General features: G+C 39.7%; 2 protein-coding genes and 1 non-coding gene across 3 annotated transcripts; 2 read left to right on the plus strand and 1 right to left on the minus strand.

The window, feature by feature from the left end:
• Positions 1 to 1,679: 1,679 nt before the first annotated feature.
• LOC122052078 (WEB family protein At2g38370-like) lies at positions 1,680 to 4,494 on the plus strand. The gene is made up of 2 exons (XM_042613467.1): positions 1,680 to 2,312; positions 2,836 to 4,494. Exons 1-2 carry the CDS (start codon positions 1,887 to 1,889, stop codon positions 4,357 to 4,359), a joined length of 1,950 nt encoding a protein of 649 aa, XP_042469401.1. The 5' UTR covers positions 1,680 to 1,886; the 3' UTR covers positions 4,360 to 4,494.
• Positions 4,495 to 4,525: 31 nt separating this feature from the next.
• On the plus strand, positions 4,526 to 4,607 carry TRNAS-UGA. Its single transcript has one exon. It is a non-coding gene; the product is annotated as a tRNA-Ser (tRNA).
• Positions 4,608 to 4,766: 159 nt separating this feature from the next.
• Positions 4,767 to 5,498, minus strand: LOC122052079 (rubredoxin-like). Its single transcript, XM_042613468.1, has one exon. The coding sequence runs from the start codon at positions 5,427 to 5,429 to the stop codon at positions 4,842 to 4,844; it is 588 nt and encodes a 195-aa protein (XP_042469402.1). The 5' UTR covers positions 5,430 to 5,498; the 3' UTR covers positions 4,767 to 4,841.
• Between the last annotated feature and the right edge of the window lie 17,440 nt (positions 5,499 to 22,938).

Genomic DNA, 22,938 nt, shown 5'->3' on the forward strand with positions numbered 1-22,938 from the left:
GGAGGGTGACAACCTCGGCTTGGCTGCAGCAGGCGACCTTTGTCAGGTCGTGCCTGACGACCTCCGGCAAGCTGCGGCCAACGGCCTACGCCAGGCCGCGGTCGACAGCCTCTGGCATGCGGCCTCTGCTAGGCCGCAGTCGGTAGCCTCTAGCATTCAACCTCTGCCAGGCTGCAGGCGCTGCCTGCAGTCATTGTTAGGTTGCGAGCACGATCGGTAGTCACTGCCAGGTCGTGGGCTCGTCTGGCAGCCAATGCCAAGCCACAGGCGTGTTCGGCAACCACTGCCAAGCTGCGGGCGCGGCCAACATCCCCTACCAAGTAGTTTTAGAATTTAAATGACTTTGCTTATCTTTAGTACAACACATTGTGTTTCTAGAATTTTGATCTATATTAATGGTGGTGAACTCATATAGGTCTTTAAAATCCCTCAATTAATTCATCACTTAAATCATCAAGAAGTAGGTCTAGTTTTATATCAAGTTTAGAAGCCTAATTTTTATACTCTTGCTAATTATTTTTCTCTTACACAATCGTATAAATACTCTATTGGTATATTTTATATGTATGTGCATACTGTTTATTTAGATACTATATTGCTTATTTAGATAATTATCAGATTGATATTATCTGCATGATTAACCATATTGATATTACTTGCATGATTAATCATGTTTGAAAATATAATTATGCTTAGTTTGACATGATTAACCATGTTTAAAATTTTATTTGATTTATGATACAATGTATATGAACAAGGCTTGGATGTATAATAGGTTATACAGTGAATTTATTAGTCAAGAATATTTTACTGGGTTGAAGAGTTTGTGAATTTTTTGTTAGATTTTGCTATTATGTATCTAGTTCAGTTTAATTCAGCTAGATTACTATGCTATTTGTGATGTGTTGTGTATTTAATTTGGTATGTGTTGTGAGTTTGTTATATTGTTATTTTTGATGTATTGTGAGTTTTGTTGTTAAGTATTATGAGTTTATTGTGAAAATAATCATTTGTGATGGTTGTAATGATTTGTATTCATATATAAACAAGGAAAAATGGGAAAAAAAGAATCTAGAAAGATGAACAATAAATTAGCAACAACTTTCTGTTGCGACGGATTTTATGTGTTTCTGTTGCTATTAGCAATAATTTATTTTTAAATTCCGTCGCTAATAACAACGAAAAATTGACTTTCCATTGATAGATACTATTGGATGATACTCATTCTATATGTACAATATCTAAAAATTAATTATCACTTGATGGAAAATAGAGAGTTAAAGATAATTTTTCTTTTCAGGATAAATTAATATTAAAAATATTTATTTATTTTAACTATCATTTGAATTTAAATATAGATAATATTTGATAAATATATATTTTTTACAATCAACTGTAAATCTATAAAAGAAAAAGGCCAAAGGCCGTTGATATAGCCGTTATGGTATAACGGTCCATCTAGGCCGGTTCGGCTTAACCTCTCTATGGCAATATCGTAAAATGAGTATAATCACAAGGGTAATTTAGCATATAAGATAAGGGTCATTTTAATCTTCTAAGATACTTCCCGAAGCCCAACGGTCTTCTCCGCCTCGAGATGCCGAAATGCCAACGTACCGTGTGTATAAACACACCTCATTTTGTGATAATCTACTCGCTCTTTCTCTTGTTTATTTGGAAGCCGGGATGCGAAATGTGACGTGACTTTATCACCTTCTTCGGCTGATTAAAGCGAACTGGTGGAATGCACCGCACCTCCTCTCTCTCCTTAGTGCTACTATCTCGGTCTTCCACCGCCTTGTCTCTCTCGCAGTTTCCAGTACGCTCGTTTGTAGAGTTTCGATATTCGTAAAAGCCCAAATACTGGAGGGATATTGGAGGAGGAGATGATGGAAGAGGCAGCGGTCGCGCTGGATCTGGAAACCACGGCGCCGATGGAGGAGAACTACCAGACTGTGGAGGCGGCGACAGCCAGGACGGCGGAGATCGACCTGGAAACCACGTTGCCGATGGAGGAGAACCACCAGACTGTGGAGGCGGCGACAGCCGGGACGGCGGAGATCGAGCTGGAAACCACGTTGCCGATGGAGGAGAACCACCAGACTGTGGAGGCGGCGACTGCCGGGACGGCGGAGATCGACCTGGAGACCACGGCACCGATGGAGGACAGCCACCAGACTGTGGAGACGGCGACATCCGGGAAGGCGGAAATCGACACGTCGGCACCGTTCCTGTCTGTGAGGGAAGCGGTTGACCGGTTTGGCGGCATCGCCGTCTGGAAGTCGCAGCTTAGAGAGCTATTTCATCCCGAAGTAAGATCCCTATTTGTTTCCCCTTGTTGTTTTCTGCATTTTTGTTATCCTTGTCAAAATTGCATACATTTTCCCCCTTTTCTTTTCTATGTTATTATGTGCAATTTTTTTTTTATGGCATTCCTTGTTTTCTTTGAACTAGTGATTGAGTTAACTTATTCTTCTCTATGTTATGTGCGCATTTTGATTCCAGTCCTTAATTGATACTAATTATTCATTGAGAATGCCTGCTGTGATTCTCAGATTTAAAAAAAAAGCTTCTTTTAAATAAATCCTTATTAACTTGTTTTTCTTTGCCTTATGTGTGTGCACTTTTAGTGCCATAGTGTCTCAATCCACCTAGATGAGAGAATTGAACAAGTCATTTGGGCTCAACTAAAAGAAAATGAATTTTGTATTTGTGGCATTGAATCGATAAGGCCTATGTTTCTTGAGGATTATACTTGGAAATAAACTAGGAGAGACTTATGTAGATTAATTATCAGTAGAATTTCAGTGAGTGACATGCCATCTTTTCCATCAGAAACTCAATTACCCAGAGGATGTTAACGAGGTTATCAGCATGGAGGAACAAGCAGCACAACTAGAGATGGATCTTATTCTGAAAGAAAAGGAGACACTCAATGTTTTACAAGAGCTTGAAATGACAAAAAAGATTGTGGATGCTCTGAAATTGAGATTGCAAAAAGAAGTCCCTGAGGCCATTAAAATGCCTGTCGGGAACTTTGATAATATGATGATACAGTCTGTTCCTGAAACAGAAGAACATTGCCCCAGTGATCTCGAGGAAGATGGAGGGGCGAACCAGTCGAAGGAAAATTTAAGCATGATTACTAGTGATTTTGAGAAAGATGTAGGTATTGATGACTCTAGCATTGGGGTGAACCAATCTTCGAGGAGGATACCAGTGGAACTGAAGCAAGTGAAGGAAAATATAACCAAGACAGCAAGTGATTTAGCTGATATTCGAACTTCCATTGGGGTGCTGAACATGAAAATACAAGAGGAAAAACTCTTGTTAGATAAATCACAGGAGAAGCTAACCGCCAATGCCACTTTGATTTCATCCCTGGAGGAAGATCTTAATCAGACAGCAACTGAATTGGAGAGGGCTGAAGATTTAGAAAGTGAAAATTGTGAAGATTCCTCGAATATATTGCAGGAAATCAAGGAATTAAACTCTGAAGTTGAACAGTCAAAGAAGACGAATGAAGCTTCGAAGGCTGAAGCTTCTGAGCTAGCATCTGAGATTGAGCACACAAAGGCAAGCATCAAGACTGTTGAACTCCGGGGGCTTGCTGCTAGGAAGATGGAAGAAGCAGCCAAAGCAGCTGAAGCTATGGCTCTTGCTGACATCAAAGCACTAATTTGCAGCAACAAAGCAATCTTTGATCTTCAGAATACGTGTGGTGTAACCCTTTCCATGGAAGAGTATATGGCCTTGGCAAGCAAAGCTCAGGAAGCAGACCTATACTCAAGAAAGAAACTTGAAACTGTAATGCTTGAAGTGGACCAAGTGAACATGTCTAAATCGCAGCTACTGACAAAGGTGGAAGAAGCAATGACAGAGGCAAAAAAATGCAAGAAGGCACTTGAAGATGCGTTGAAGAGGGCAGAGGTTGCAAATAGAGCGAAACTTGAAATTGAGGATGCCCTCCGCAGATGTAGATCAGAACATGGCCACCAGAGTCACAATGCTTACAACTCTACCAAATTCAGGAAGGATTCCCTGATGCTTGACCTGAAGAGCTCAAGCAGTAGTGGCCAGCTATCGATCGGTCAGATATTGAGCATGAAGTTGGCAGACCCAGAATCTCTCGAACAGCATGAGATAGGAGGATCATGGGAGAAGGAAAATGAAAAGCCTACTGTTTCACTGGGTCAGATGCTGAATAAGAGACATGGGGCCTGCTTGATGTCGCAGAGGCTCGAGGAGAATAGACATTTGTCCATTAAAAGGACCAAGCTCGGTTTTGTAGGGTTGCCTCATCTCTTAGGGAAGCAAGGAAAGAACACGAGGAAGAGGCATTCCTCGAGCATCGAGTGATAGTTACTTGTTGAAGATTAGTGTGAACCAGTGTGATATTACTTAGCTTCAGTGTCTATGAATTGTAATCCACTTTTTATGTACTTAACATATATTATTTGTTGAGCGTAGTTTATTGTCAAGGTTGTTTTAATATATTTCTGATGCCAGGTTGTTCTACCAAACTGTCGATATGTCCGAGTGGTTAAGGAGACAGACTTGAAATCTGTTGGGCTTTGCCCGCGCAGATTCGAACCCTGCTGTCGACGGACTATTTTGTGCTTAAACATAATTTTTAATCCAAAAAGTTATGAAAAATATAACTAACAATTTCTCAATATTCTGATAAAAAAACTTTATTTTATTCATTTTTTTTTAAAAAATATTATCCGGTAAATTAATTTATTTATTCAATTTCCAATCTAAAATTAAACTAAAGAAAATATCTATATTTTTTATATAGTGTATGAGAGAATAAAGATGGGGGATTTGCTTGACACATTTCACTGCAAGAAGTAGCCCGAGATGAAGAAGACAAAACCTAGAAGGAGGCCGCCATAGATGAGCAAGGTCTTCTGTCCTGAGGTGAGCGAGTTGCCTCCGAAGCCAAACTGCTGGTTCTGCGCAAACCCCGCGATCTCCACGCTCTTGCTCTCGAAGAACGACCGGGCGGCGCCGCAGGTGGGGCAGCGCCAGTCGTCCGGCAGCTTCTCGAATTGGAACCCCGGCGGGATCGGGTACGCAGGATCCCCCGCCGCTTCGTTGTACCGGTACCCGCAGGAGCGGCACTCGTAGATCCCCGTGTTCAGCACCGCGAACTTCTCCTCCAGCCGCCGGGGATCCAGCTTCGGACCACCGCCGCCGTCGGCCTCCCCCTCCGGGCCTGGCTCCGTAGACAGCACCGGCTTGTCCTCCTTCGAGACGTCGACCGACGAGGCGGCCGTCTGGAGCAGCAGCGGCGAACGGCGGATCGAGGAGAAGGAGCTGGGGCAGTGGTGGAAATTGGGGACGGATCTGGGCGCCTTCGAGGAGAAGCAGCTGCGGCAATGGTGGAAGGGGAACGGCAGCTTCGCTATGCTCGAAGCCATCATCTCTCGATCGATCGATCGATTTGGGGGAGAAGAGAAGAGACGAGAACAGAGCGCGAGACGGGTGGATAAGGCAGCGAAGTAAACACCACAGCCACCGGTGCGGGATAAGAATTAAAACTGGCCGCCGAGGGAGTACGTGTATATACGTATTTGATACAGTATAATACGCTAGAATATTCTCGCCGGGATTCGAATGGAGTGGTCCGTTCTCAGTCGTTCGATCCGGCCGGATTTAAATCTAGATCGTTGATATTATATTTTGTTATTAATTAATTATTAATAGTCAGCTAGAAAAAACGGAATATTCTCGAGTAAGGAATGATACTGAACATGAAGAGGGTTTCATGATAATGGTAACATATAATGAGTAAATCATTTTAACTACTAATTACATTGATGTTGTGAGGGTGATTATTCCATTAGAACCGAATTGAATTAATTAAATTGCAGTTTTTTTTAATAAATCGAACCCATCGAATTAAAAAAAAAATCGAACAAAGATAAAATACTATTAATTCAGTTTTTAACTAAATTAATCAAAATTGTTTAATAATTTAGTTTTTTAAATAAAATTCAGTTTTTAAAATAAAATTCAGTTTCTATTTTTAAAAACCTAAGGTCTAAAAATTTGTAATAAGAAATTTGAAAATTAAACTTAAATTGAATTAACCGAGTTAATCTTTTTTTAAAAAAAAAATTTGAATTTTCAATAAATTGAACTAAATTTTAAAATTTTATAGATTTATTCAATTTAATTAAATTTTTGCTCATTTCTATTAGCGAATATCATAGAGACCACATTATAAGGACCACGTAGCAAGCTGATAACTAGAACAATGACCCGATCAAGTTAATTCAAGATGGAGCCAGGGCCGTCCCTGACTTTAGGGGGCCCTTGGCGAAAAGAGAAAAGGGACCTCTTTGGGGCCTTTGGTGAAAAGAGAAAAACAACTTCTATAAGATTTTTTTTTTACTAACCTACAATTTAAATAAAATTTAATAGAAAAATTTAGAAATTAATATATTTTATTTAAAATATGATAAATTCCATACAAAATATATTTCTCAAGACTTTAAAAATTGTAACATCATACAAAATATGTTTCTCAAGTTTCTTCAAAAACGTGTGATACCTACAAATAAAAAAAAAAGTATAAAATAATTATTGAAAAAAATCTAGATCTTCTAGTATTTTGAGAAGTTAAATCATTTATAAGGTCTTCAAAATCAAGTTTTTCTAACACTTCATTTTCAATGTATAAAATTATCAAGTTATTTACATTCAAATCATTATTATCATTTTCGCTTAATTTTTCTTGCTCATTCATTGCATGATTATGATCACCACTTTATCTCAATTCTTCCCGCTCATTGATTGCATGATCATTTAGTTCTTCTTGATTACTTGATTGTTGTTTATTTGTTGCATGATCATTTAGTTATTCTTCACTTTCTTCTTGTAATTCATCAACTGAACATTCAATTGAAGAGCTGACTTTAAAAAACTTATGAAGAACACCGTTGTAAGTTTTAATAATTTGTTCCATTCTTTTTTTTTCTTTTTTGACTCCCAGAATGATATTTCTTTAGAAACATGTTTATACTACAAATTTTAATTGTAAAAATAAAACACCAAAACTAGCAACAAAGCTAGCAATGAAATAAACATAAGCAGTGAAAATAATAGTGAAAGAGTAATAAAGTCTTATTTGTGCTTGAACTAATCGATATAATCTATTTTATGATGATTAAAATTGGGATGATTTATTCAAACACTTTTAAATCTGCAAGAAAAATCATAAAATATTGAACTCTAATATAATATTAAAAATCAATATTGAATATTGGCAATAAGAAAAAATATAGATAAGTGTGCAACTTATGTTGTAAGTTTATATATTGATGAATGATTATATTGATGAAACTAAACTTTCAATTGAAGAATTGACTTTTCTAATTTAATTAGAAGATATTCAAAGGAGAAGGGAGAAAATTAGCATCCAAGATTAAGACTTTATTCTTCAGAGTCTTCTGACTTCTGTAAACGAATTAATGAAGAAAGAGTTGTACCATAAATAAAGTCTTAGAAAGGGGAAAAAGGATAGTTTACACTCCTTTTTTTCTTTTTTTTTTTAAATTTTTTTCTTAAATTTTAATGGAATATATATATTTTTGAGACCTTTATTAAAACAATGCAACAATATATATATATATATTTCTGGACCTTTATTAAAATAATCCAATAAAATATATTTTTTGGATTTTTTATTAAAATAATCTAATTATATATAATATATATTGTATATGCATGTCAAATTTGGGGGCCCTTAAAAATCAGGGGCCCTAGGTCGTCGCCTCCGGTGACATGCCTCAGGGCCGACCCTGGATGGAGCTGTCAAGTCAACCTAGCTCAAGTAAGCCCTAAGTCAAGTTAGATCAACTCTTTGAAGTGGCATACTCTCGAGCTTAAGTTTGATTAACTGATCACTCTCCAGCTTGGACATGACATTACAGTCATAAAGCACTAGTTTCAAAAAGGGCGTGCGCCATTTGAGGAAGAGGAAGGACGTACATCACTTCGAGATTTTGGCCATCTCTTTACTTTCTATATAAGGTAATGATAGCTGCATTAAGAGGTACAGAGCAACATTGAGCATTACTATTTTTTGTTTCCTTTGACTTGAATGTCAGAGGGATTTTTTCGAGGTCTGTTTTAGTCTGCCTTCTCATCCTTTTGCAGTCCTTTCAATCGCCGTCACTAAAAACCTTCACTAAACCTTACGTGGCTCAATTCGACAACTACCGACTAGGTACCCATAAGATCCGACAGGATTCAATCTGGCAAGAGCTGACCAGATAAGAATCAATCATACAAGAGTTGACTCAATAAAAGTCAATCTAATGCGCATCCAATCTACCAAAAGAGCTCGGCTGTGGATATTTTAAGGAGTCAACTTATCCCTTGATCTCAGGCTAGATTAATACGATCATTCTAATCTAAGAGGTAATATAAGAGTGTCACGTGGATAAAAAAGATTAAATTAATCTGGTTGAAGTGGTCAGACAAATGGCTAAATCTACCCCATTCTTGGGGCATCCTTGACACCTTGACTCTTTGGTGCCCTTATCTCCTTGGCGCCTCAACTTCATGGCACACCGACTCTAAGGTACTCGTCTCCTTGGCGCCTCATCTTCTTAACCCCCCTCCATGGCATCCTGACTTCGAGGTGCCCATCTTCTTAGCGCTCCCGATTCTGTGACACCTCGACTATGAAGTGTCTTTGTCCCATTAACCCCCATCTCCTTAGCAGCCCATCTCCTTGACGCTTTGTCTCATTTGCGCCCTGTCTCCAAGCCCAGTGTCCTTGACGCCCTGTCTTCTTGGCAACTTGACACGGAATCCAGGACTATTTTAGGAAGAAGATAACACTCATATGGATTTCGGAATTCAGGACTATTTCAGAAAAAGATAATGCTCACATGAATTTTGGGATTTAGGACTATTTCAAAAGAAGATAACACTTGCATGAATTTCAAGATTCATGATTATTTCATGGAGAAGATAATGCTCATATAAATTTTGGGATTTCATAATATTTCAAGAAGCAAATAACAATCTTGCAGGAGAAGATGACGCGTGGAGGACATAGGGATTAGCCCTTGCCATTATAAAAGATAGTCCTCTTTGACTGTTATAGGTACATGCATATATGCATCAAAAATCCTAGTACTCTCCTTTGTTCTTTTTCTTTTTTATCGTCAGTTAAAACTAATAGATAAAGAAAAAATAGAATAGAGAATTAATTCTTTGATGTATTATTTACTAAAGTCAATATGTTTATTTATACAAATTGTCCAAACAATAATGGAAAGATTAAATATGACATACAATGATAAGTATAATAATATAATAATGAATATAATAGATTTGAAAGTACTAATCTTGTTATTTGATTCATGCCGATCTTGATTTTGATTGTGATGTCAAATATAATAAATCTCAATTGATTAAAATCAATTCGAGATTATTTTCTATTATTGTCATTACCCTCGACAAACTTAACAGGAGTGCCTGAACATTAAGTTTGAATGCTAACTTGTTAAACGTTGTCTGGATAATGACTTGATAAATATATCAGTAATTTGATCTTCAATAGAGATGTAAGAAATTGAAAGTTGTTGAGTCGTCATACGCTCACGAACAAAATGAAAGTCAATCTCTACATGCTTCGTATGATTATGAAAAATAGGATTTGGCGTAAGATAAGTTACTCTAATATTTTCATACCAGATTTTAGGCGTAGCAATTGGGGAAAAGTGTAATTCCAAAAAAAAAAATATTATAGCCAAATAATTTCTGATGTCACGTTAGCTATAACTTTATACTCAGCTTTAGTACTTGAGTGAGAGACTATAATCCATCTTTTAAAGTCAAGAAATAAAATTTTTCCTAGGAAATATGACATCTCCACTAATAGAACATCTATCTTTGGGAGATCCAACCCAATTTACATCACTGTAGATAATCAACTCTCATAAGGACTGACAATATAAAAATGTTGGTCCCTTATCGACCGACAAGAGGGGGTGAATTGCCCTGAAAATGAAAATAAACTCTTTCTCGACTTTTCAAACTTAGTTAAGAAACACTTGTTTAATAATATGAAACTAATTAACAAGAAAGAAAGAAGAGGCAGATCTTTTTACTTGGTTTGCAATAAGGAGATTGCTAGTATAAGGTGTTGAAAGTTCACTATCAAATCTCCTTCTAGCAGAGAAACATTTTATAGCAGTTTAAGCACTAGAATACAAAATCAAACAGAAAGAAGATCGTTTTCAAGTTTTATACTGAACTACTGAGACCAGAGCTCCATTTATAGTCTGCTAGTCGAATTTAATCATTTGCTGATATGGCATCTCCGGGCTCCTAGAATGGGTTCGGGCGCCTGACATAGATAAAACTTTATCCACTACGCAACAATGTGCAATATATAAAACTTAAGTGGTCCGGGCACCCGGAACAACTTCGGGCCCCCAGACTGTGTTGACCAGTTGCCAAACAGGGCACATTGAGAAGGCGCCCTGGGCTGTGCCCAGGGGGTCCGAGCGCCTAGTCCATCCAGGGCCCTGGACTTGGTCCAGGTGCTTGGACAGTCAACATCTGGTTGATTGTCTGGTTCTCCTTCGTTTTAGCTCCATTCGCTTGGATGATTTCGACCATCCAGAATAGGGCTTACCTGAACCAATTTTTCGACCTTCACCTCGAGCAAGCTTCCGCTCCGGCAATCTTGTACCTCGAAAAATACCGCGCGTTTCCTTCTCATCCGCCAGCATACTCTTCCGTAGCATCTCATCCCTCAGATGCACCGAGCTCATTGACTCTCTCCTGTGCCGTCCTTCTCGCTAGCTGCGTCTTTCGTTCGACTTCTTATGCTCCTAAGTTTCTACACACTTAGACACAAGACATCAAATAAACATAGGACCTAACTTAATTTAGTTGATCACACCAAAACTATCACGGGATACCTACAAAGAAGACCATATAAAATAGTGCATTTGAGATATTGAAGAATTCTCTTAACACCTTCCCAATGGTATTCAATAGGAGCATGCATAAATTGACAGGCATTGATAAAGAAACCTTGTAAATGGATCGCCTTGAAATTCAGCTTGGGGAAGAGTATTGACGCCACACTCAAGCAAGATGAGAAGGTGAGTGATAAGTCATGGAGTTTTGATCGCCACAAGTTGCTTTGATAAAATCGAAATTAGTTCTTTGCCTAAGAACAAGAAGGAAGCTCTCACAAAAGAGAAACTCAAATTTTCATTCAAACTTACATGATTTGTCATACAAGAGTTCTCCTATTTAACATCCCTTAAGATCCACTATGCACTAATTATGCAATAAATATCATGCTTGCATGCATGGGTTTTATTATCCACTAATGCAACCACTAATCCCTAATACTAGCTTAATGCAACCATGCATGCATGGTATTTGTTATACTAGCTTAGGAACTCTAAAAAATGCATTAAAAACCCACAAAGGACATCAAAAGTCACTTTAGAAAAACCCCCCATGCATGCACACGAAAATGGTCCTCATGTTGGTCCAATTTCACTTTCAAATTGAAGGAATGTGATCCACTTAGTTGTTGCCTCCATTGTGCATTGATCCTCCTTTTCCTTGAGCCTCATTATTAAGCCTTCCAAAGCTTGCTTCATTCTCTTAGTCTTGGACCTTGTCATGGGTCCCCCAATTCCCTTCAATGCCTCTTCTTGGCTCACATCATTCCCTCCTTCTTTAGGTGAATTCATCCTCGAATTTAGTGTTAGGACCAAAAGTAGTTAGAGGGGGGGTGAATAGCTCGTCGCGTTCGCTCGGCGCTTGGTGTTGCTCGGCGTTGCTTGGCGTTGATTGTTTCTTCAAGAATATGCAGCGGAAAATACAAAGAAACAAACACACAACGCTAACACGGTTGATTTTACTTGGTATCCACCTCCAAAGGAGGTGACTAATCCAAGGATCCACACCACGCACGCACCCTCCACTATGAAACACTCCTTTTCGGTAACTACCGAGGGCGGAGAAGCCCTACAAGACTCTCGGTACAAGAAGAAGGAAAGGGAAACAAAATACAAGCACAAAGCTTACAATGAATGCAGAAAACCCTAACCCTAGCTTCTCTTCTTGCCTTTGATCCGCCTCTTGACTCGGAGAGCTTCCAAGAACCTTCAAGAACTGGCGATCACGAGCTTTGAGACTGCTGTGGAGGAGCTGGCGAAGATCTGAGATGAAACGGTGAAGAGATACCGAAGGAAATGAACGCCTGCGGCCTTTATCGACGCCAACGGTCGGATCCCGATCGATTCGAATATTCCCAATCGATCGGGGAGGATTTGGATCGATCCACGGATCGATCCAGAGCGCCTCTGTGCTCTCGGATCGATCCAGCGCTTATCGCGCGTAGCAGCCGCGTCCCAATCGATCCACCGATCGATTGAACATCTGGATCGATCCACGGATCGATCCGCAGGCTCTCTGCTCGCTAGAGAAGGCCTGGATCGATCCACTGATCGATCCAGCTCCTGGATCGATCCACTGATCGATCCAACACTTGGTTTTTGCCCAAAACCAAGTTCCAAGCCTCTCAAACCAACATCCGGTCAACCTTGACCTGTTGGTACATCATGCCTAGCATCTGGTCACTCCTTTGACCTGCTAGGACTTCCCACCAAGTGTCTGGTCAATCCCTTTGACCCACTTAGACTTTTCTATTCATGCCAAGTATCTGGTCACTCCTTTGACCTACTTGGACTTCCATCAGATGTCTGGTCAACTCCTTTGACCTATCTGTATTTCCTCGTGCCAAGTATCCAGTCAATCCTTTGACCTACTTGGACTTCCCAACACCAGATGTCCGATCATCCTTGATCCATCTGGATTTTCCCTTGCCTGGCTTCACTCACTAGGACTTTCACCTAGCTTCACTCACTAGGGTTTTCCATCTGCCTAGCTTCACTCACTAGGGCTTTCACCTGGCTTCACTCACCAGGACTTTCACCTAGCTTCACTCACTAGGGTTTTCCTTCTGCCTAGCTTCACTCACTAGGGCTTTCACCTGGCTTCACTCACCAGGACTTTCACCTAGCTTCACTCACTAGGACTTTCACCTAGCTTCACTCACTAGGGTTTTCCTTCTGCCTGGCTTCACTCACCAGGACTTCCCTGTCAAGTATCCGGTCAACCTTGACCTACTTGACTCTTCTTCAATCAATTTCTTATTGTCAAACATCTAAACTCAAACCAAGACTCAGCTTGGTCACCCAGGTCAACCTTGACCTGAGGGATGTTGCACCAACAATCTCCCCCTTTTTGATGTTTGATAATACCACAATAACACTTACAATACCACATGTAAGTTAGGCTAATCCTATAGCTGTAACGCCCGCCCTTCTTACCCAACCAAAGGCGGCGCTACGTTCTTATACTACTTACGTACATGTTTTACTATAACAGCGGAAGAATAAAAACTTTAAAGAATTTAATTTATTAAGCATGATATCACAGATGAAATATGCATATATTGATTCTATAACTAATCATATTAATCTGTCCGAATCGTTCTTTGCCGAGCCACCACCACACACATCCTTATCCGCTCCTCCTGTTGCTCCTCTAGTTCATCCAGTTCTTTGATCTGCGGTACAAGGAAAGTAAGCTGTGAGCACTCATGGCTCAGTAAGTTCCTTTCCTACTCACTAAAACCGAAAGTCATCGTATATTAATATCATGCGTAATATCATAAGCATATAACATACAAAGGTATCATATTCATATCATCATGGCATCATATCAAATCATTAGCTAATTCAAGCACATATGCAGGCAATGCATCATGAATTTGAAAACTTATACTTGTAAGTACTTGAAATTAATATCATCATCATTGGGGATCCCGGTTTGTACCACATACATCATACGTAGGTCCAAGGTAGCAAGTCTTGAACCCTACCATACATACATACTAGGCCCGAGTCTTACTCCATCGACCTAGGGCATCAGAAGCCCATTACTGACGAGGCCCGAGTCTTATTCCATCGACCTCGGGGCGTTTACGGAGCCCACCCTTGGTACAAACCATACAAAGTAATTTATCATGCATAACTATCATATCGTATCCTTAACAATCTTTCATGCATTTCATTTTTCATTCTTCTCATTATGTATAGCATTTCATATGCTATTACATATCATGACATTCACATAATTTCATTCTTCTCATTATGTATAGCATTTCATATGCTATCACATATCATGGCATTTACATATATTTCATTCTTCTCATTATGTATAGCATTTCATATGCTATCACATATCATGGCATTTACATAAATCTCATTCTTCTTATTATGTATAGCATTTCATATGCTATCACATATCATGGCATTTACATAAATTTCATTCTTCTCATTATGTATAGCCTTTCATATGCTATCACATATCATGGCATAACATAAATTTCATTGCATAACATTTCCTAGGTTTCTTTCTTTCCCTTTTTTTTTTTTTTGGCCGAAATTCTAGAGTTAAGTGCTCCTCTTATCAAGCATCATATAGGTATAAAAACATGAAGAAGAATCCTTTTCCATGGCATAGAAAATCTATCATTTAGTGAAGACTAGTTAAACATCACTAGATTTCGAAAGTTCTTCTTAACCGAATTTTCTCATACTTGTTTCTAGGTTTTAAAATTCTCAAAAAATCATAAAAACATATAAAAAGCCTTGTACCACAGGTGAGGGGAAGCTTACCTTCTTCGCTTAAGTTTCCTAGAATTGAGAACTTGCTTGGACCTTTCTTCTTGCTTGCTAGGTTCGGCACCAATGGAGGGAAAGGAGTGGTTAGGTCTTTTGGTGGAGAGGGGAGGAAGAAGAAGCTTCTCCCTCTTGTGTTGCTCGGCAACAACAAGGAAGAAAGAAGAGGGAGGGAGTGAGGAGGAAGAGGAGCTTCCTTCCTCTTGTGTTGCTTGGCAACAAGAAGAAGAAGAGAGGGGGTCTCGGCACAAGAGGGAGGAGGAGAGGGAGAGGAGTGGAGGATGAATTTGAAGTCACCCCTCCATGCCTATTTATACTAAAATGAGGGGAGGAAATTTGACTTGATTCATCCTCCCCATTTATTCCTCTTCTTTATGATAGGAATATTCTAGAGATATGCCTTGTGAGTTCTCTCTTAATCTCTCTCTTTTCTCTCCTTTAATAAAATTTTCTATCTCTCCTCTTACAATATCCTCTCTTATCCCAATTGGTTAACACATGCATGCATCCACAAGAGAACCAAGGTTCAAAACTTGGTTATGCATATTTTTACTTCTTTTTCTTTTTAAGTAGAAAGAATCCTTTCTTATTCTTAACTACTTAATCCTTCCTCTCTTTACTAATAATTCTCCTATCCCCTTTGGTATCCTATACATGTTCCCTACAAGAGATCCAAGGTTCAATCTCTCTTCTAACATTTTATTTTCTTTTACACATAATAATTCATATATATTATGCATTATGCATAAATATTTCATACATGTACATATTATCTCTTATTTCTTTCTTTTGTCCACATTAATTCCATACATTTTAAATCATGTATAGATGATTATATTCTCAACTTTATTTTTCTTTCATAAAGTTTTAATCATATAAATCCATCTTAATATTTAACATAGAGTATTTACATCCTCTTTTCATTCGTACTCCCATTACCCTTCTAGGCTTTCTAGGGGTGTTACAATCTCCCCTACTTATTGAAAGTTCGTCCCCGAACTTAGAATGACAATTTCTGCTCAGATTCTCTTAGATGTTGGTGGAGCTTCTAATCTCCCTTGACTTATTGAGGGTCCCTCAATGGAAGTCTGCAGTTGGTGTAACCTTGCGGGACCGCCTTGATTCGAAACATACTGTGGTGCTTTAGTAGGGCAGTCTCTAGATAGATGTCCTTCTAGTCCACAGTCGTAGCATTTAATTTTGCCCTTACGACAGTCTTTTGCTTTATGACCCTCTATCCCACAGTTGTAGCACCTATTAGTGCCCGTACGACATGTCCCTGGATGTTTCTTCCCACATGTATTGCACAGAGAAAACTTGAGCTGCTTGTTGGACGGACCAATCTCAGTGTCATTCCGTCGTTTTCCCTTTCCGCCATGGTTCCCTTTCCAGTTGGCTTTAACATTTTCCAGTTCTTCCTTCTGAGCTTGCTTCTTGTCCTTGTCTAGTGCCTTCAGGTAGTGTTCAGTATTCAGGGCACTGCTAACTAACTCTTCTGTGGTCCGTGGTCTGTTAACTCCGCTGGCCACATTAAGTGCTATCTCGGGTCTGAGCATCTTTAACATAAGCCTGACCCTTTCTCCTTCCGTCCTAACTAATTCCGGGCACAGTCGCGCCAGGCGGTTGAATCTTTTTATCGCTTCTTCCACCGTTAGGTTACCTTGCCGAAATTCAGTGAATTCATCATAGTGCCTACTTGTCACCCGAGTGTGGAAGAATTCTTCGAAGAATTCCGTCTCAAAATCTGGCCAACTCATTTGATTCACTGGCCTTTTCACTTTCACTCTGTCCCACCACATTCCGGCATCTCCTGTGAGACAGAAGGATACACATTTGACCTTTTCATGCTCAGGCCAGTCCAATAGTTCTACCATGCTCTCCATTGTCTTAAACCAAGCTTGTGCGTCCCATGCTTCACAATTTCCAGAGAATTTCTCCGGCCTCAGTCTTTGCCACTGGATTATATACGCTTCCGGACGAACTACCGGTGCCAGATTCACTGGTGGTACCGGTGCTGCCACTGGCTCCGGTTCCACTACTGGTATGTTTGGCGTATTATTCTGATTTGGGGTGGCGGGATTCCCTTGTTGATTTATCATGGCAGCAATCATTTGTTGCTGTTCCGTAAGCTGTCGTTGTAGCTCAGTAACTACTTGTGCCCAATCAGGTGGAGGTACTGTCTCCTCCGTTCTGGCATTTCGTCTTCTAGCCATACCTGATTTCCTAAATGATAACAAGATTAGCCTAAGTTATCATTCATGCATGAATATCTTAACACATCATGTCTAGGTTTCATGCCATTTTGGGTCATCATTGAGGTATTCTTTCTTAGGTTGTCATATCACCTTTAGATTACCTTATCTTTCTTACACGTCAAGATCTAGCCGATGGTATTATCATCCTTATACTTAAATTGATACCATTTCTACTCTTTGTATTCATCAAAAAGCTTTTATTACATAACTTCTTCTCTTAAACAGCCAGGTAGGTTGCGACTACTCCTGCCATAAAGGACATGAGAGCAGTAGTCATTATCAACCCAACCTGTATCGACTTGCCCAGACCATCCTGGGGTGGATCAGGCATTATCGGAGGTTGAATCTCCGGTGCCTCTTCCGGGTCGATTATTGTCTCTTCATCCATTCCCTCGTCTTCTTCAACAGGTTCGTCCAGTTCCATCGGGTCTTCGTCTAGTTCCTCCTCGAGGTTGTTCAGTCCCCACTCGAAGTCTATTATATCGTTGGGGTTGAAACCCATTTCCATGTATTCAGCAAGGTTAACCTCATCCTCGACCATCTCAGGAAGCTCGTTCTCTTCTTCATAGTATTCCATAATTTCTTCATTTTCATCTTCATAATCGTTCAAATTTCCTTCCTCGATTTCCTCGAGATCTTCTTCTCCGAACTCGCCGTGTTCCGGAGATCCCGCGGCGAAGTATTCCAGCATCTCAGGTTCATCCACGAACTCGAGGTATTCGCCAGAATATTCCACATCCTCGGAATCGTATTCGAACGGGATATAGTCCATTTCTACAAGATTTTAAAGATTCATTATTCCTCTTATGTTATAGCCTAAGGTTCTTGTATCTAGGCTACCATTCATGCATCTTAGCATATCACCTACTTATCATTATGCACCATTCTCTAGGGTATAGTTTAAGGTATCCTTCCTAGGCTACCATTCATGCATCCTAGAGTATCATACAAATATTTGCATATAAATAAATTAAGCAACTGTACTTACTTGGAGCGGCAGGAAGGAGCTTGATGTGTGTGTAGTGAGCTGGCAACACTTCGCTCTGATACCAACTGTAACGCCCGCCCTTCTTACCCAACCAAAGGCGGCGCTACGTTCTTATACTACTTACGTACATGTTTTACTATAACAGCGGAAGAATAAAAACTTTAAAGAATTTAATTTATTAAGCATGATATCACAGATGAAATATGCATATATTGATTCTATAACTAATCATATTAATCTGTCCGAATCGTTCTTTGCCGAGCCACCACCACACACATCCTTATCCGCTCCTCCTGTTGCTCCTCTAGTTCATCCAGTTCTTTGATCTGCGGTACAAGGAAAGTAAGCTGTGAGCACTCATGGCTCAGTAAGTTCCTTTCCTACTCACTAAAACCGAAAGTCATCGTATATTAATATCATGCGTAATATCATAAGCATATAACATACAAAGGTATCATATTCATATCATCATGGCATCATATCAAATCATTAGCTAATTCAAGCACATATGCAGGCAATGCATCATGAATTTGAAAACTTATACTTGTAAGTACTTGAAATTAATATCATCATCATTGGGGATCCCGGTTTGTACCACATACATCATATGTAGGTCCAAGGTAGCAAGTCTTGAACCCTACCATACATACATACTAGGCCCGAGTCTTACTCCATCGACCTAGGGCATCAGAAGCCCATTACTGACGAGGCCCGAGTCTTATTCCATCGACCCCGGGGCGTTTACGGAGCCCACCCTTGGTACAAACCATACAAAGTAATTTATCATGCATAACTATCATATCGTATCCTTAACAATCTTTCATGCATTTCATTTTTCATTCTTCTCATTATGTATAGCATTTCATATGCTATTACATATCATGACATTCACATAATTTCATTCTTCTCATTATGTATAGCATTTCATATGCTATCACATATCATGGCATTTACATATATTTCATTCTTCTCATTATGTATAGCATTTCATATGCTATCACATATCATGGCATTTACATAAATCTCATTCTTCTTATTATGTATAGCATTTCATATGCTATCACATATCATGGCATTTACATAAATTTCATTCTTCTCATTATGTATAGCCTTTCATATGCTATCACATATCATGGCATAACATAAATTTCATTGCATAACATTTCCTAGGTTTCTTTCTTTCCCTTTTTTTTTTTTTTTGCCGAAATTCTAGAGTTAAGTGCTCCTCTTATCAAGCATCATATAGGTATAAAAACATGAAGAAGAATCCTTTTCCATGGCATAGAAAATCTATCATTTAGTGAAGACTAGTTAAACATCACTAGATTTCGAAAGTTCTTCTTAACCGAATTTTCTCATACTTGTTTCTAGGTTTTAAAATTCTCAAAAAATCATAAAAACATATAAAAAGCCTTGTACCACAGGTGAGGGGAAGCTTACCTTCTTCGCTTAAGTTTCCTAGAATTGAGAACTTGCTTGGACCTTTCTTCTTGCTTGCTAGGTTCGGCACCAATGGAGGGAAAGGAGTGGTTAGGTCTTTTGGTGGAGAGGGGAGGAAGAAGAAGCTTCTCCCTCTTGTGTTGCTCGGCAACAACAAGGAAGAAAGAAGAGGGAGGGAGTGAGGAGGAAGAGGAGCTTCCTTCCTCTTGTGTTGCTTGGCAACAAGAAGAAGAAGAGAGGGGTCTCGGCACAAGAAGGAGGAGGAGAGAGAGAAGAGTAGAGGATGAAATTGAAGTCTCCCATCCATGCCTATTTATACTAAAATGAGTGGAGGAAATTTGACATGATTCACCCTGACCATTTATTCCTCTTCTTTATGATAGGAATATTCTAGAGATATGCCTTGTGAGTTCTCTCTTAATCTCTCTCTTTTCTCTCCTTTAATAAAATTTTCTATCTCTCCTCTTACAATATCCTCTCTTATCCCAATTGGTTAACACATGCATGCATCCACAAGAGAACCAAGGTTCAAAACTTGGTTATGCATATTTTTACTTCTTTTTCTTTTTAAGTAGAAAGAATCCTTTCTTATTCTTAACTACTTAATCCTTCCTCTCTTTACTAATAATTCTCCTATCCCCTTTGGTATCCTATACATGTTCCCTACAAGAGATCCAAGGTTCAATCTCTCTTCTAACATTTTATTTTCTTTTACACATAATAATTCATATATATTATGCATTATGCATAAATATTTCATACATGTACATATTATCTCTTATTTCTTTCTTTTGTCCACATTAATTCCATACATTTTAAATCATGTATAGATGATTATATTCTCAACTTTATTTTTCTTTCATAAAGTTTTAATCATCTAAATCCATCTTAATATTTAACATAGAGTATTTACATCCTCTTTTCATTCGTACTCCCATTACCCTTCTAGGCTTTCTAGGGGTGTTACAATAGCCTCAATCTTCATGCCACTAGGTAATGAACATATAAATTAAGTTCTTCATTCTCCCCCTACGAGGGCACACTCCCTCTAGGTAATGAAAGCCTAACTTACACCAATTCATAGGTCCTTTCATTCTCCCCCTATTGGCACACATCAACCCATCTTTGGACACACATCAACCCATGCCCCAATTTTGGGTACACATCAACAAATCCATTTGTTGACGACTCTCCCCCTGAAGAGTTACTCATCATTGTTCACAACATCACTCGTTGTGATCAACACGATAATGAAGGTCCCATACCCTTCATTTATCCTTAACTTCTCCCTCAATGTAGACAAATACCCAACCTTGAGCATTATCTAACCACTTGAGATCCCACTTGAAATAATGAGGATATCCACTCCCCATTTCAAGTTCAAAAGCTCATACATGAGCATTTTCTTTAAAGAAGGTTAACCACCTTCCAAGGTTCATGAAAAGTAATTTTTCATGTCTTTAAAGAGTCCCTCCCCCTAAAGACATGGTGGTAACTTCTGTCATTGCACCAACAATGACTTGGAATTCCTAAACCTTTAGGAAACCCAAATTTAGAAGTTTTGAGGTTCAAATATTCAAAATTTGAAACAACCTCAACCTAAACTTCTACTTAGTCTTCGTTAACCAATCTATCCTTGTTTTCAACATGAAAACACCCTTTGTATGTATACAAATGTATTTTAGGAGTTTGGAATTGTTACCTAGACTCAAAGAGGTTCAAAGATGCTGAAATCAAGCCTTCCCAGCTAAAATCAGCAACTTGGATCGATTGGAGTTGGGTTCCAATCGATTGAATCGGCTCTGATACCACTTGTTAGGACCAAAAGTAGCTAGAGGGGGGGGTGAATAGCTCGTCGCGTTCGCTCGTTGCTCGTTCCTTCAAAGATGTGCAGCGGAAATACAAAGAAACAATCACACAACGCTAACACGGTTGGTTTACTTGGTATCCACCTCACAAGAGGTGACTAATCCAAGGATCCACACCAACACACACACCCTCCACTAAATAAAACTCTCCTTTATGGTAACTACCAAGGGCGGAGAAGCCCTACAAGACTCAATACAAGAAGAGAGGGAAAGGATACAAGAAATACAAGCTTACAAGCTTACAATGAGTATAAACCCTAGCCCTAGCTTCTCTTCTTGGCTTTGATCCGCCTCTTGACTTGGAAAACTTCCAAGATCCTTCAAGAACTGGCGATCTGAGCTTTGTGAGTGCTGTGGAGGAGCTGGCGAGAAATCTGGAGTGAATCGGAGAAGAGATGCCGAAGGAAATGAACGCCTGCGGCCTTTATCGACGCCAACGGTCGGATCCCGATCGATTCGAATGTTCCCAATCGATCGGGGAGGCTTTGGATCGATCCACGGATCGATCCAGCGCTTATCGCGCGATGCAGCCGCGTCCCAATCGATCCACGGATCGATCCAGAGGCTCTCTGATCGCTGGCGAAGCCCAATCGATCCACCGATCGATTGGAACATCTGGATCGATCCAGAGGCTCTCTGTTCGCTTAGGAGAAGCCTGAATCGATCCACTGATCGATCCAGCTCCTGGATCGATCCACTGATCGATCCAACACTTGGTTTTTGCCCAAAATCAAGTTCCAAGCCTCTCAAACCAACATCCGGTCAACCTTGACCTGTTGGTTCATCATGCCTAGCATCTGGTCACTCCTTTGACCTGCTAGGACTTCCCACCAAGTGTCTGGTCAATCCCTTTGACCCACTTAGACTTTTCTATTCATGCCAAGTATCTGGTCACTCCCTTGACCTACTTGGACTTCCATCAGATGTCTGGTCAATCCCTTTGACCTATCTGTATTTCCTCGTGCCAAGTATCCAGTCAATCCTTTGACCTACTTGGACTTCCCAACACCAGATGTCCGATCATCCTTGATCCATCTGGATTTTCCCTTGCCTGGCTTCACTCACTAGGACTTTCACCTAGCTTCACTCACTAGGGTTTTCCATCTGCCTAGCTTCACTCACTAGGGCTTTCACCTGGCTTCACTCACCAGGACTTTCACCTAGCTTCACTCACTAGGGTTTTCCTTCTGCCTAGCTTCACTCACTAGGGCTTTCACCTGGCTTCACTCACCAGGACTTTCACCTAGCTTCACTCACTAGGACTTTCACCTAGCTTCACTCACTAGGGTTTTCCTTCTGCCTGATTTCACTCACCAGGACTTCCCTGTCAAGTATCCGGTCAACCTTGACCTACTTGACTCTTCTTCAATCAATTTCTTATTGTCAAACATCTAAACTCAAACCAAGACTCAGCTTGGTCACCCAGGTCAACCTTGACCTGAGGGATGTTGCACCAACATTTAGGTCTTCATCTCCTACATCAAAAGGACTCAAATCAGCCACATTAAATGTTGCACTAACACCATACTCATCGGGCAAATCAATTTTGTAAGCATTGTCATTAATTCTTTCCAACACTTGGAATGGTCCATCTCCTCTTGGTTGAAGCTTTGATTTCCTTTGGGTAGGAAACCGTTCCT

This window comes from Zingiber officinale, chromosome 3A (assembly GCF_018446385.1).
Source record: "Zingiber officinale cultivar Zhangliang chromosome 3A, Zo_v1.1, whole genome shotgun sequence".
NCBI classification, from domain to species: domain Eukaryota; kingdom Viridiplantae; phylum Streptophyta; class Magnoliopsida; order Zingiberales; family Zingiberaceae; genus Zingiber; species Zingiber officinale.

Coding starts and splice junctions, on each gene's coding strand:
- LOC122052079 (XM_042613468.1), bottom strand. CDS start 5,429: ATGATGGCTTCGAGCATAGCGAAGCTGCCGTTCCCCTTCCACCATTGC.
- LOC122052078 (XM_042613467.1), top strand. CDS start 1,887: ATGATGGAAGAGGCAGCGGTCGCGCTGGATCTGGAAACCACGGCGCCG. Junction 2,313..2,835: donor GAGAGCTATTTCATCCCGAA/GTAAGATCCCTA, acceptor CTTTTCCATCAG/AAACTCAATTACCCAGAGGA.